The sequence below is a fragment of the Desmodus rotundus genome, chromosome 3 (assembly GCF_022682495.2).
Source record: "Desmodus rotundus isolate HL8 chromosome 3, HLdesRot8A.1, whole genome shotgun sequence".
NCBI lineage: Eukaryota > Metazoa > Chordata > Mammalia > Chiroptera > Phyllostomidae > Desmodus > Desmodus rotundus.
The window spans coordinates 36,814,427-36,829,924 of record NC_071389.1 but is presented as its reverse complement, the minus strand read 5'-3'; the positions used below and the strand labels follow the sequence as shown (position 1 = coordinate 36,829,924).

At 52.8% G+C, this 15,498-nt stretch overlaps 1 protein-coding gene across 1 annotated transcript in view; it reads right to left on the bottom strand.

Annotated features, from left to right (window-relative positions):
- The window catches only part of MROH7 (maestro heat like repeat family member 7), a 40,834-nt gene that overhangs the window by 13,243 nt on the left and 12,093 nt on the right, over window positions 1-15,498 (bottom strand). Inside the window, exons 8-15 of the mRNA XM_024571197.3 lie at window positions 15,069-15,173; window positions 14,734-14,869; window positions 11,784-11,896; window positions 11,246-11,422; window positions 10,758-10,912; window positions 8,013-8,151; window positions 5,792-5,982; window positions 1,383-1,520 (exon numbers count right to left, since the gene is read on the bottom strand). Coding sequence (XP_024426965.2) covers window positions 1,383-1,520; window positions 5,792-5,982; window positions 8,013-8,151; window positions 10,758-10,912; window positions 11,246-11,422; window positions 11,784-11,896; window positions 14,734-14,869; window positions 15,069-15,173 — 1,154 coding nt within the window. The remainder of the gene's footprint in view (window positions 1-1,382; window positions 1,521-5,791; window positions 5,983-8,012; window positions 8,152-10,757; window positions 10,913-11,245; window positions 11,423-11,783; window positions 11,897-14,733; window positions 14,870-15,068; window positions 15,174-15,498) is intronic.

The following is a 15,498-nucleotide window of genomic DNA, read 5'->3' as shown; positions in this document are numbered from 1 at the left end:
GATAAGGAGACAGAGGCTCCAAGTGTAACCTGCTCTGGATCCCAGAGCTGGAAAAGTGGCAGGGCTGGAGCCCCAACCTAGGTCCCCCCACTCCAGCTGCCTTGTCCACTAAGTCAGTGGTTCTCAAAATGTGGCCCCTGGATCAGCAGTATCAGCGTCCCTGAAAACCTGTCAGAAATGCACATTCTCAGGCCCCCATCCCAGACCAGCTGAAACACAAACTCTGGGAGTGGGGCCCAGCAATAAGTGTTTAAACAAGCCCTCTTGCCCAAGTCCGGGGACCACTGCCCTATGCTCCGCTATCAGTGAGCCCAGGACGTGTGGCAGCTGTGCACAGAGACTGGAATAAGACAGCCTGGGTTCAAATCCTGGCTCCACCACTAGCTGCGTGACTTTGGCAAGTCACTTGACTTCTCTGTGACTTGGTTTCCTCATTGCTAACACTGGGATAATAGGAGGCTATTTAATCAGCCACAGTGAGCATTAAATGGAATAATCCACATACACACAGCTCTTTGCATGGTGCCTCAAGAATTGGAGGTGCTCAGTAAATGTGGTTGTATCTGAGACCCCAGGGAGACCCCACCCTGGGCACGTGGTGCAGGGATAAGGGGCAGGCTTTCCTACAGGAGTCATAGCTTTGAAATCAAGGTGCCCTCTCCTGACCCCTTGGGAGGCTATGTGTGGTGATGATTGCAGGGAAGAGCCCTGGTCTGGGTCAGCAGGTCATTCCCCAGCTTTGCTGCTCCTGGCTATGTGACCTTTGGTACATAACTGTCCCTCTCTGGCATCCTCCTCTGCATCAGTAATTCCTACCCCACCAGGCAGCATAACGATAGTGAAAGCTAACCTGTGTGAGCTCTGACTGTACGCCAGGGGCTGTTCCAAGTACTTTACTTAACCCTCAGCCCAAATCTTGGAGGTGGGTCCTATTACTATTTCCTTACTACTGAAGGGAAAGCTGAGACACACAGTGGGAAGTAACTTGCCCTGGGTCACACAGATGGGAAATGGCAAGCTGGGGCTCAGACTTAGGCAGACCAACTCCAAGGCCACACCCTGAACTTCTCAGCCATCCCTTCATTTCTGCATTATGGTGGGTATTGAATTCCCAACGCAGGAGGAACGGTGCTCTATGAGTAATGTCAGTGTCTGCAATGGCCAGGCACTGTGATAACCAGGGTTCGCCCCCCTGGAGTGTGCACCATCTTTCACGTCTGTATCGTCCACCACCGAGGTAGACCACACTCTGCTGTTTTTAGAGAAGAGGTGATGGGCTGAGGGAAGGGTTTTGCCCAGAGACATGCAGACCCAAGTCTGTCTGGAGATGCTGAGGTCTCTCCCCTCCCTCTGACCCCTGCCTTGGGGGTCCCTGGCCTCACCTGGCCAGCAGGGACACTCCTCGGTGGTGGTTCTCCGCCTGCCCCAAGAGCTCCCAGCCGCCCTGGTCATCCAGAAAGGCGACTTCGAATGAGCAGCCCATCTTCAGCAGCAGGGTTTTCACCACTTTGACCACCCAACTGCCAAGACAAGGGGGCTGAGACCTCATGTCACCCTGCCCCCAGAAGGCTGGACCTCCCTCCACCCAGGGCTCTCCCACCAACAGCTCCCATCTGGCCAGACAAGCTCCTCTCTGCCATGTTATTTGTTAGCTAGTGGTGTTCAGTATACCCACCGAGAGTGGATTTTTTACAAACAATTATTAGCTTTGAGAACAAGAGAGTAAACAGAAGCAAAATTTCCCTCCCTTTGGAGCTGCTGCTTTTCCCAAGCTTCTTACTGAACAGAGATGTCAGAGCCGGGGCCCCAGCCTCCCAGGTCCTGCCTCAATCTTGTCCCCCACCCCCATGAAGCCTGTGGTGGTTGGGCGGTGCTCTGTGGGACAGTCTCTGTCCAGCCCCAAGTCCTTCATTCGCTCAGGACTCTTAAGTAGTGAGTCCCAAATCTAGATGCACAACAAAAGTCCCCAGGGAGCTTGTACAACCCAGAGACTGATCAGGCTGGGCCACTGGTCTGTGCTTTGAAGCCCTGGGTGAGCTGGAGAAGCCCTGCTGTGAGCGAGCAGGAGGAGGGCACCGCCAAGGACTGTCACCCTCCTGCGCACCTGGCCCAGCCTGGCTATTCGCAGGTACATGTTCTATATGGATATGTATGGAGATATATATATATATGTATGTACATACACACACATTTATAGGTGTGCATGTGTGTATAAGCCTTTATTAAAAACGGACGATGTATCTAATAAAGTTTACATTTAAACAGTTTTCCAGAAAGCCAAACCCTTGCTCTAAGAGTCTATGACGTGGTTTTGTGGACACAGTTCGGGTGGTACTCAGAGCTGGTGGCTCTCATGACCCAAGACAAGGCATCAAGGCATTTGGGAACTCAGGTAACATTCAGGAGTTCGCTCTTCGTTTTCATGTTTTTGGCTTTGTAATGAATATGAGTCCAGTGTAAAAATTCAAGTTTCTCCAGAGCCCAGGGCGTGTGGAACCATGCGAACTCTGTGCTGATTCTTTGAAACGGTCCCTCAGCAGCGACGCCTTTAGAGTTGCGCAGGCACGCACGCAAGGGGGTGGAGGGGGCAGGCTCCACATGCTGCTCACCCTCAGAGCCCAGGGCTCAGCCTCCCTGACTCTCCCATCCACCGTCCTCCCTCGGCCCCCACCATCAACTAAAACGGAACGAACCACCTGCGTGTGCTCTCTGTTATGTGTCTCCGTCCCCGCGGGTACTCAGTCACCTTCTCATTCATTGGTTTGGGGACAGTGTTGGGGACCTTAGGGCTCAGAAGCTCCACAGGAAACAATGTGACTAGGAGGTTTCAGACTGTCATCTGTGCAACCAATGAGGAATGAAGATTTAAGCCAAAACTTCCGAACACTGAACTGCATCATTCGTAGTTTGTCTTCTCCCATCTCACCACTTTCTTAATAAGGCTCCAAAGTTTAACAAAAATGATCTTCCTTGTCTCCCTTCCTCCCCATCTCACTCCCAAAGATACATCTGTAAAAGCCCGGAGAAGGCCAGCCTGTGCCGCTTTGTAAAAAGGCAGAGGTGCACTATTGGGAGAAAGCTGCGGGGTGGGGGGTGCATTGCCTTTGGCTCCCCGAACACCCACTGTGCAAGTTTCACCTTCTTGGAAGGTGCTTGGCTTTCCCAGCAAGCGGAGCCAGGGTTGCCCTGTTCCTGCACTGGGGTGGGTTGGGGGTGGGGTAGGGAGCAAGGATCCAGCCCTGAGCTGCTTTAAAGCCCAAGGCCACTGCAGGGCACAGAAGCTGAACTTCACAGGACACACTGCCAAGCTTTATCTGTGGTGTCCAGTCCAGCAGGACACTCCCTCCCCACGCAAACCCAAGTCTGTGTGACAGGGCTGGCGTCCACACGCATCGCCTCCACCCACCTCTCCTCATGGGGCGCTGTGACCACCTCTGTGTGCTTGGTGGTCTCATTGGAGCTTTCCCATTGCATCACTGGAGGCCGAAGCACCAGTGACCCACTTGGCTTCCATGCCCCCGTGTCTTAGTTTCCTGTGGCTGCCCAAACGAATCACCACATACTCTGTGGCTTGAAACAACAGAAATGCATTCTCTCTCTGTTCTAGACACCTGAAGTCCAAAATCCAGTTGTCAGCAGGGCCAAGCTCCCTCTGAAGGTCTGGGAGCATCCGTCCTTGACTCCCCAGCTCCCGGTGACCGGTGGTGTCCTCAGCTTGTGGCCGCAGCGCTCCAATCTCTGCCTCCCTTCACGTGGCCTTCCCCTCTGTATGCGTCTTTTCCTCTTCTTATAAGAACAGTCGTCTTTGGATTTAGGACCCACCTAGTTAGTCCAGGACAATCTTATCTGAAGATCCTCAATAATATCTTCAAAGACTCTTCTGTCAAACAAGGGCTCAGTCAGAGGTCCCAGGCAGACATATCTTCTGGGAGCCACCATTCAGCCCACTCCACCCAGGTACCACACCTTGTGGCTTTTCTGGCCCCCTTCAGTGTGGCACTTGCCCACCTCTGGTGCTTCTGTCTCAGAAGCTGCATCCTGTGAGGCAGAGGTGAGGGGGGACGCTCCCTCCCAGTTCCATGGTTGCAAGCGTCAGCTGAGTGAAGCCCTCCATGTCAGGAGTTCGAACCTTTACTCAACAGCCGAGAACTTCTCCGTGACATGTTCCTCTTCTTCCTCCTGCAGTGCCCCCTCCACCTCCCTCTGGTTTTGTTTTCCCTCAAGCCCACCAGCTTTCTGAGTGAGGGGCGACACCCTCATGGTAGCACCTGTGAGTGCCAGGGGAATGGCACCAGTGTCCTGCTGTGACACTATCTTGTTCGGTCCTTACAACACACCTGGGGGTAGGAGTCACTTACCATTTTATAGGCAAGGGAACCAAGCCACCAAGAGGTTAGATTAGTTTACCTGAAGTACAAACCACCAACTGATGGAACCATGACTCAAATCCAAGCCCAGCTACACAACTGCTCACCCTCAAAGTGTACCTTTGTGGGCATACCACGCAATAGAAGCCGAAAAGGAAAAGCTAACTGGACTACATAAATTTAAAATTTCCGAATGGCAACCTCCCCCCCCAAAAAAAAAAACACAAAAGAATAAAATAGTTGCAGGTCAAGTGACAAACTAGAATACCAGTGACAAAGAGTAATGTCCTTCATATATAAAGAGCTTTTACAAATAATTAAGAAAAATTCCCAACAGTTTTGTATAAAATTGGGCAAGAGGCAAGAATAGGTGGCTCACAGAAAACACAAATAGCATCTGAACCTCAACCTCACTCATGATAAGAGAAACGCAAACTCAAATTGCAGCAAAATACTTTTTTTTTTTCAGTTTTCAGATTGGCAAAGGTGCAAATGTTCCATATGACACTGTGCTGGTCAACGTGAGAGACGGACGCTCACACACTACTGGCGGCAGTGCCCTTGTGGGGGGCCATTTGGCAAATTTGGCGCTTCGGGATGCATTTCAATTCCGCTTTCACCAGTTCCCTGGTGAAGAACCCTTTCCACCACACGTTCCCGTCCCATCTTACTGTTTGGGCATGGAAACCCTTCGACACAGCCATTCAACTGCCAGGAATCCCTCCTATGGATACAACCGCGGGGCGCACAGACGGACATGCACACAAGCAAACCGCTGTGGCCCTGTGCGTCACTGCGAAGGGCTGCAGAGTGCCTAGATTAAGAGGGCCCTGCTGAAATAAACTATGGTACATTGAAAGTTTTTGCATGGAAATATTATGCAGCTGTTAAAAATAATGACCGGCTCTATGTGTAATGATCTCCAAGATACAGTGTATGCTAAAAGCAAACGTGTGTGACTGTGTAAGGTTCACAGTCCCATCGGTATGAAAACAGGGAAGTGATCCTGCACGCTTATCTCTGCGTGCACGGGCTCTGGGAGGGAGCAGAAGGACTCCGTCCTTCTGGGGAGGGTAACTGGGGTAAGAGGAGGAAAGGAAAGTCACTTTTAAGGTCTTCTGAGATTTTTACCATGTGCATGTATTACCTACTCTGATTAATAATTTAAAGTCGGATGGTTGGGCCTTAGATAACACCCGCGTGGGGAGGGCTGATTCTCTCCTGCAGCGCACTCGCCTAAGCAGAGTGCGGCACACAGCAAGGGCTCACCAGCAGTGGCTGAACAAATGACTTGCTCCCATAAAAGTGTGCTTCTGTTTTCTCTTCCAGCCTCACAGCTCATTTCCATTGACCGATAGCCCTAAAGACTTTCCAAAAGGCCCTTGCAGGCTGGCCCCCCTGAGCCAGGGACGGCAGGAGCATACCACACAGGTACGAAGGCAGAGGGCCGGGAGTCCGTCTTTGCGTCCTTGCAGGAGCCCACGTGTCCAGACAGGTTGAGGCCGATGTGGTAATGAACTTGAATGAGCAGGGCCAGGAGCAGCTGGGGGTAGATGCGCCTCACTCGGCCCAGGCAGCTGTTGACGGACAGGAGCTCACACAGGCCGCTGGCTGCCTGGGGGCAGAGGGGAGGTGTGTGGGAAGTCCTGACCCACTCTCGCAGCATCCAGGGAGGGGAGGGACCGCTTCTCTAGGAGGTCAGACCTGGATCTTTGCTCTACTCAAAGCCCAGGTCCCCCTCCACTCCCACGCCCTAGAGCAGTTACAAAACCTGCCTCTCTGACGTTGACCACCCCCCCCCCCGGAAGGTTATGTCATGTTGGTCATCTTGATCCCACTGTGCCCGTGAGGAGACAAGCTCAGGGGTGATGGGACTTGCCCAAGGCCACCTGGCCCCTGAGGGGCAGAGCTGGGTCTTGAACCTAGGGTTTCAAAGATGGCAGTAGTGTGCCTCCCTCTTCCTCCTTTGCACCACAGGCTCACAACTGCAGGGGGCACCAGCTGGCTCTCTACTGGGGGCCATGAAGCTAGGCTGACTTTGCTGGCTCCCCGTGGGCCAGCAGCCAAAAGAAACAAACCCCAGGCCTGAGCAGGAGCCAGGGAGGACTCGCCCTGGATTCCACGCCCACCTGCCTCACCCACCTTCCCCTACACCAGCCCTCCCAAGTCCCGGGAATTTGGCTTTGCTGGCATTTGTCCGACCAGGTTCCCAAGGACCCAGTTTGCACTCACCTCCCCCGACACTGCACCTTCTCCACCTACATTCCACTCTGGCCCTGGCCTGGGCCCACCCCTCACTCTCGGCCCACCAAGTCCTCTCCAACTGGTGGGACCATGTGGGGGCGGGGAGGGGGCAGTGATGGGCTGGGGTCACAAGACCTGATGGCTCATCCTGGCTCCACCACTCCTGGCCCTCTTGGAGCCTCAGAGTCACCCTCTGTAAAGTGAGGTTACTGCTCCTGGACCAGCCGGCCCCACAGGTATGGGGACGACTGAATCAAGGAGAAGGGAGAAGGCTTCAAAAGAAATGGTTGAAATCTGTGCCACCACAGCTGGCCCATTTCACTGTGAAGTGAAAGAGCACGTGGCTTGTTCCCGTGGAAATAAATGGCATACTGTGGGCTGGGTGAGCACAATAAATGGCACGTCTTTGCGATTCACAGCTTAGGAAACCCTCTCCCGTACCTGCCTCGCTCTTCTCCACAGGTAAGACAGACAGGCAGGGGTTATCACTACTCATTGTACAGACCTAAGCAGAAGGCTCCAGAGGGGGAAGTGGCTGACCAGGGTCATACAGAGGCAGTGGCAGAGCTACGACAAGTCTCCTGGACTCAAAGTCTTTACACTGTTCAGCAGCCCAAAAGTAAAGACTGTACTGAAGGAAAACAGTCTGCAGCGGAGAGAAAAGTCTCTGGTGATGTGCCCTAAGGCTCTGCTCTTGGCTTAATCTTGCTCAAATGGTTTGTTAATACCACCCGCTAAAAAGGAGTCCAGGCTGTATCTATGCTCAGACTAGGCTTGTTGAACAAGAAGCACGCAAGGATGACTGGAGAACACGCTGGAGGAGTGAACAAATGCCCACATCGGGGAGGGCGTGGGGGCTGACGCCTCATTCACAGAACTTGGTGCTGGGGAGAGAGGCAGAGGGGCCCGGTGGTGAAGCACAGGGTTTGGAGGCGGAGATCTGGGTTGGTGTCCCAGCACCACCACTCACTGGCTGCGTGCCCTCGCGCGAGGCGGGGACTGTTGCTGAGCAGGAATATCTTCCTCTGTTAGAGGATGGTACCACCTGCTCCTCCCTTCCCCACATCTCTGGTTATTTACATCCTTCCTTCAGAGTCCCCAGAACTTATGAGTGTGCCTGGCACAGAGTAGATGCTCAGTAAATAATTGTTGAATATATCAGTTCAAAATTTTTGAGTATCTACCACGTGCCAAGTAAATGTTAGCCATTTACTATTCCAGGCTGCCGATGGAAGCGTGAGGAGCAGTCCTGTTGCATCACGGATCACAGTCAGGAGCCGACAGAGGGAGATGAACCCAAGGCCACACAAATAGCGGCTAGCAGAGCAGCACAGGAGAAGCTGGGAGTGTGGAGCCCAGCAGGAGGGGGAGGGGCAAAAGGGCAGGCGGGGCAGGCCTCACCGCTAGGGGCATAATGGAGGCCCTGCCCTTCTTGGTGACAGGCTTCTCCTTCAGGCTGTTCAGGAGCAGGTCCAGGAGGTCTCGGACATCACAGCTGGGCTTGCGCAGTATCAGCTGCCTCCACATCTCTGCTCCATTGCTGGCAGGTCAGGGGGAAGGTGGTTAGTGGGGACCAGGCCAGGGGGCCAACCCTGCCTCCCTCCGGCATCCATGGGCATCCTAGCAAATTTCTGGGATGGTCCAGAAAACGCTCCCTATGAGGCAGGGGGCTAACAGTGATAGAAAACCCTATTTACTTCCCTGGTATTATGCCAAGTGCTTTACATACAATTTATTACGTCAGCAAATATTGAGCACCTGCTGTCTGCCAGGCACTACACAAATGTCTGGGGATACAGATATGAACAGATATTTAAGACATCCAAGGTCACTGAATTCTCACGATGACCCTCGAGGCGGGTTGTTATTCCCATTTTACAGGTACAGAGTTGAGGCTGAAATCACCAGTCTGAGACTACACAGCTAGTGAGTGGTATTATCAAGAAGTGACCAGGTCTGATGTCCCAAAGCCTGTGCCCCTTCCCCTAGGCCCAGGAGGCCTTTGGGGCCTGGAACCTGCATCTGTCACATAACATCAAGGAGCCCATGCTCCTGTCCCTTGGAAGGCAGCGCACCAGGCAGGGGAAGGCATCTGTGCAGGTGGCACCTGCCTGCAGGCACTCTGCTGGGCCAGCGCACTATAGGGTTAACCCAACCCTTTCCCCTCCTGTTTGAACCTCCCATTAACTTTCCAACTCTGTTCCCCTGGAAACCTGATAAAGATAGTATGTCAACTACGTTGCTAGGATAACATTGTTTATGGTAAAAATGACCCAACTGGTAAATTGCATCTGGGCTTGGAGGAACTATAAATTAACTATAAGAACCGATGGGGACATTGCAGCATTGAGCTTCCTGGGGTGACTGGGCGTGTCCCTGTGGGGACCCTGGAAGCAAAGTCTGTAGAGTAATTTGGTATAAGAAATACTAGTTCCTATGAGGCCTGGGCCATCTAAGCCAGCGCAGCTTCTGCAACTTTCACCTGAGAGGCCCCAGGGACCAGCTCTTGGAACCAGGGCCAAGACTAGAATAAGGAAAGTGAAGCATCCAGGGCATAAAATTTAAGGAGTCCCTCACTCTCAGGCTCATACAAGTGCAGGCTTATCCCCTGAGAAAGAGGGCCTCCTTAAATTTGGTTCCAGCTCTGTGTGGCTGGTTCCGTGCTGCTGCAAGGTCTCCCACAAAGAGGAGCTAGCTCAGTGGGCTGCTGCAAGGTCTCCCACAAAGAGGAGCTAGCTCAGTGGGCTGCTGCAGGGTCTCCTGCAAAGAGGAGCTAGCTCAGTGGGCTGCTGCAGGGTCTCCTGCAAAGAGGAGCTAGCTCAGTGGGCTGCTGCAAGGTCTTCTGCAAAGAGGAGCTAGCTGCGTGCTGCTGCAAGGTCTCCCACAAAGAACAGCCCCTGACACCTCCCTGTCCTATCTTCTGAGCCACTCTGATGCCAAGTGTGACCCTTGCAGCCTTGTGAGCCTGAATGTTTAGTGGCTCCAAGAAGCGAACCCTCTGGTGGGCAGTGCAGTCATAAGGTTTAAATACTTGCAGGTGTGAGGACAGAGATGTGGCACCCCAGCCCTCACCACTGATGTCCTTGGCTTCTAAGAATGATGCCAACTCTCCTTATTAGAAGCACACCCCACTTGCATAGCTCTGCACAATTCTTTGACATTCACTCTCAACCAACTTAAGCATGTGGTCCACAACCTAAGATGTGGACCACATACTTTCTGCCTTTATTCAGCCCTAGCTGGTGTTGCTCAGTGGATTAAGCACCAAACTGCAACCCAAAGGGTGGCTGGTTCGATTCCCAGTCAGGGCATATGCCTGGGTTGCAGGCCAGGTCCCCAATAGGGAGGCCCTTGAGAAGCAATCACACATTAATGTCTCTCCCTCTCTTTCTCCCTCCCTGGCCCTCTGTCTAAATAAAACTTCAAATTAAAAAAGAAAAAAGATGTGGACCACATGTTTTCTGGCTTTTTTCCAGGTATGGGAGCATTTCCGGGGCTGGGAGGCCACAGCAGTCACACTGGCCCTGTCCATGAGCTCACCATCTGGCCACAGCCCCTCTGCCCATCAGACCACCTGCTCCCCGAAGGCGGAGAGCACAGTGTGCCCTCCTGCACAGGCCCAGGACCAGGCAGGAACTCAGCACAACAGGCTGCATTACTCATCACAACCACCCATCTGGAGTGGGAAAGCAGGGATTCTTCCTTTCGCCTGTGGGCAGAACTGAAGCCCAGAGACCCCAAGGCCACCCAAGGCCACACAGCAGCTGGAGGCTAAGTCAGGACTGTCGCTCAGGCCCCCTTTCAATGGCATCCTGAAAGAGCTCTGGGCTTGGAGTTGGAACTGGTCAAATCTGAGTTTAGGTCTTCATTCTGTTGCTGGCCCAGTGGATGCCTAGCCTAGGGTAAGAAACTTCTCCTGAGCCTCAGTTTCCTCATCTGTAGAATGGGGTTATTAATGCTGAGCAAAGACAGCTAGCAGTGCTAGGGAAGTGCTTAATGGTTGGTGTAAGTACCACAGATTACAGAAGAGGGGCCATCTAGAAGGGCAAGGGGCTCCTCTGGGTAGAAGAGCCCCAGGCTGGGGGTAGGGTGGGGCTGCTTCAACCCTCTGGGATGTAGTGGCTGACAGCCCCCCTCACTTGGTACCTGTCTAGCGGGAGGGGGCACATGAGCAGGGCCACCACGACCTCAGTCATAAAGGAGCTGGCCAGGAGAGAGACGGGCAGCAGGGCCACCTCGCGGGCCCGGGGCTCCTGGATGTGGCTCAGCTGCATGTAGATAGCCTGCATGATTTCTGGGATCTGGAGTATAGTGGGCAGCCGTGAGCAAGCAGAGGGCCAGTGGAGAAGGCGGTGGGGAGGGAGGGGGCAGGGAGATGGGAGGAGGAAAGAAGTGACAGGACAGAGGGGCGCACACAGGAGAGAAATGGGGAGGGGGCAGAGTGTCTGCTCTTTCCCTGAAAGGGAGCTACTTTGCCTCACTGCCCACCTCTGCCCCACACCAGACGGGGGAGTCCCTTCTCACCTGCAAGTTGGGAGCACTTAGAACTCAGCCCCCACCTCCCCTGCCCTGTCTGGGGGATAAGCAGGCCCCCTGGGGTCTCCCAGCCCAGGTGCTGCTCCCAGGGGCCTTACCACCTCCAGTGCCCTGTGGCGGTACCACTCCAGCACTGAGCAGAGCGTGACCTCCGAGGCCAGCTGCATCATCTCCCCTGAGTCTCTCACCCAAGGCTCCGAGCTGCCTTTCAGCCCTTCCAGGGCTGCTAGCAACAGGTCCTTTACCTGCTGGGGCCCCAGGAAGTCTCCAAATTCCTGAAACAAAGGCACAGAGATGCTGGCCCACATAGACAGACTCTGAGCAAGCCATACACAGATGCATAAACACCGCCAGACACGCACAGAGGTCAGCAGGGAGAGCCCACCACCTCTGGGGAGGAGCTATAAAACAAGGGGTGACGTGGCCTCAGGGTGGGGTGACATGGCCCACTGGCTGTGGCACAGACCAGAGGAGTTGTGGGCCCTCGGGGTGGCCCATGTGGTCAGGGAAGCCTTCCTGGAAAGATGGGAGGGGAGGGGAGGGGAGGGGAGGGTTTCAGGCTGGCTGGTGCAGTCCTTCTCCCCTATTCTCCCCTATTCCCCTAAGGTCCAGGGCTGACGGGTGGCAGGCAGTCACCGCGATCACACGCAGAATGTTCTGGCATGGGCTGACGGGGTTGTAGGGCCCCAGGAAACGCTTGTTGCTCTCATACAGTTCCTGCTTGTTGATCTCTTTCTTATCCCTGGCTCCTGCAAGAAGAGGACCTTCTCAGTGAGGCCCGATCACCCTTTCTTTAAAACTTTTTGTCAAACGTAGATGTAGAAAGTACATAAATCATAGGTAACCAGCTTAATAAATTTTCAAATGCTCAACTTATCCATGTAACTGGCACCGAGGTCAAGGAACAGAACATGATCGGCACCCCAGAAGCCCCTCTTGGGCCCTCTTTCAGCCCACTCTCCCCCTGCCCCACCCAGGGTAGCCACTATTCCGATTCTCGACCCACAGATGAGATAGCCTTGCTGTTGGACTTCTGTAAATGGACACATTTGTTATGTTGTCCTTGATGACTGGCTCTCACCCAACATCATGTGGGTGAGACTCACTGACCCCGTCACAAGGAGCACCGCTTCATTCATTCTCAGGGCTGCACAATTCTCCATGGCGTGAATATACTACGACCTGCGCGTCTGTCCTACTTCTGATGGACATTTGGGTTGTTTCCAGCTCTTATGCGTAGTGCTGCTATAAACACACTGGACGTCTAGTCCCTGCCTTTTGGTGAATACATGTACACATTGGTTAGGGGATGGCTAGGAGAGGAATTGTTGTGGCCCAGGGTAAGCAGAGATTCAGCTTCCGGGGATGCTGACCCACAGTTTTCCACAGTGGAGACCAGCATGCCCCCCCCCCCCAGTAGTGTGCGAGAGTACCGGTGTCTTCACATCTCAGCAGCGTGCGGCAGTGTCTGTTCCATTTCTGCCATTCCGGTAGGTGTGTGGCGATCCCCCTACCCCTGGCATTCCCGGTCCCCGCTTTCTGCTTCTTTTTTCTTTAGGGCTCATCATCATCTGAGTTGCTGTAGGTATTACTTTTTTATTGTGTTGTCCCCTGACAACAAGAAGGTAAGCTCAACAGGGAGGACTATTTAACTTTATATTTATTTCTTCACTGCTGGGTCCCAGTGCCTAGAATAGTATCTGGCACGGGATGGCTCTGTGTTTTCTATCAAAGGAAACACATTTCAGATGCATTTCCTGAGCCCTTACTGTGGCCTGGCTGGGGTCCCACCTGGATCTCCCAGGTTAGGCAAGACATGAGCATAAGAAAGGTCCATCGGGTGGAGTGACCACACAGGCCTCATGGGATGGAGTGACCACAGGGGCCAAGTGTGTGGGTCTTTTGTAAAGGGAAGGACTTGAGAGCTGGACTCAGGCAAATGCAGGTTCACATCCTGGTTGTGCTGCTTCCTGCAGTCAGGGGCCTGGACAAACCACGTTTCTCCTGGAGAATCTCACAGAGTGGGTTTGGCCTAGCGTTGCCAGGTAAAATACAGGATAGCCAGTTACATGTGAATTTTACTAACAAGTCATTGTTAGTGAAAGTACATCTCAAATATATAATACTTTCAATCAAATTACTCATTGTTTGTCTGAAATTCACATTTACCTGAGTGTTGCACCTTTTTATTTGCTAAATCTAGCGACACTGATTTGGTCTGTGCTATTCTTGACCTTCAGGCTGATGATAAACATCACTGTCACTGTCACCCATCTATCAGGGGGTCTGAGTGGTTCCTGGGCAGCAGGGGAAATCGTCTAGGGGACAAATCTTCATCCCAAATGCTAGAAGTCCAGAGAAGCAGGGACACCAGACAGATCCCAAAAGGCTGAAACTGATAAGGTCATCACTGCAGGCACGGAGAAAAGAAAACTCTACTTGACTAGTGCCTATAATGGGTGGTGCTGAGCTGGTCTCTTTACATATATGATGTCATTTAATCTTTCAGAAAGCTTGTGAGTTATATGCTATTGTACCCTTTTTTAGAGGTGAATAAATCTAGACCTGGACAAGAAAGGTACTTGCTTGAGGGCACACAGCTAGGAAGGGCCGAGCCAGGTCTTGTACCTACTACCTGCCACCAGAGCCAGAGAAGTTTAAACAACATGCCAAGGCCCCTTGGTGTGGGGCAGTGTTGGGACTATGGGGAAAAGAAGGACACAAGTAACTGGTGATGCTGTCCACCTCTGGGGCAGTGCCATCTGGGTACCTGTGTCAGCCCATGCCGCATCACCAGCTCCCTGAAGAACATCCCAGGCATGTTCTTCACCTGCAGGTTTGAACCACTATGATTCTAAGATGGAATCTGGCCCTGGCTGGTGTGGCTCAGGAGATAGAGTGCCAGCCTGCAAACCAAAAGGTTGCTGGTTCAATTCTCAGTCAGGGCACATGCCTGTGCTGAGGGTCAGGTCCCCAGTTGGGGACATGCAAGAGGCAACCAATTGATGTATCTCTCTCCACTTTGATGTTTTTCTTCCTTTTTCTCCCTCCCTTCCTCTCTCTCTAAAAATGAATAAAATCTTTTTTAAAAATATAATAAATAAAAAAACATTTTAAATAAGAATGAACAACTTTACTTTGTTCATTCAGTAAATATTTGCTGAGCACACACCATGTGCCTGGCCCATGGCTGGCCCTTGGGGATTTCGTGGTGATCAAGACACAGCCTCGTCCTGCCCTCAAATCAGGTTTATTCTAGTGGGGAGGACACACCAGGAAATAAGAGGTTAGGGCTATCATGCCTGGGTGTACATGGTTCCATGGGAATGTGAAAATGAGAGTCACAAATTAATCTTGGAAAGTTGAGGAAAAGCTTAGATAAGAGGATGCTTACATTGAAATAGGTTTGTTTGTAGCCTTTGTCCCCTGGTCCTATGGGGACTAAGTCTCTGGACCTCTGCAGACCCCATCAGCCCCTGTGCTAGCCTCCACCGTCTCCCACCAGTGCCTCATTGCCAATGCTTCAGTCCAGTGCCTGGCTGAGTGCCTGCACAGAAGCCTTGCTTCAGAGGTGCTCCACGCTTACGTTTTTGGAGCTCCAGGATGGTGTAGAGGATGGTGATGCCCTCCAGAGCCTCCCGGCCAATGTCCTCATCAGGATCCCCGATGCGAAGAGTGAGTCTCCCCAGCAGAAGCCCCAGTGCCGGGAATCCTGAAGACATCTGTTTGTGTTGTAATCTTAGGGATTGTCTTATAGGTTCAATAATGCTACACAGTAAATGGTGGACAGAGCTGGAATGTCTGTCCCTGATAGCAGAGCCCTCTGAGAACCCTGGCAATCTCTGGACAGATGCACAGGCTCCCTCAGAGCTGGGAAGATTCTCCCTAGGAGTGCCCCCCATCCCCCCAGGGGCCACTCACAAAGAAAGGCGGGGTGAAAAGCGTGTTGTTCAACACAGAGACATTGCTGTTCACAGCGCGTGCTCGTTCGTGGGCCTTTCCAGAGTTCATCCAGGGCCCCAGGGGCTGTGAGGGCAAGGGTCAGACTCAGAGCTACAGGCTGGCCACCAGCCTCTACTGCCTGGGCAGGCAGGCCAACCTTCACTGATCAAGCTTCTGGGGAGAGCATAAAGCCACCCCCCACAGTTCTCTTCTTCTTGGAGCATAGGGAGTCATGGGGTCCCGAAGCTGAGAACAGGACTGAAAGACCAGAGGGAAGATGGTCAACGAGGAGAGAGGTGAAAGATGGAGCATCACAAGGCTCAGAGAGAAAGACAGGAGCAAGGCTGAAGAGAGCAAAACTATGGGGACAGCTACAGCAGGAGTATGGAAGAGAGGGAGAGAGTGGAGA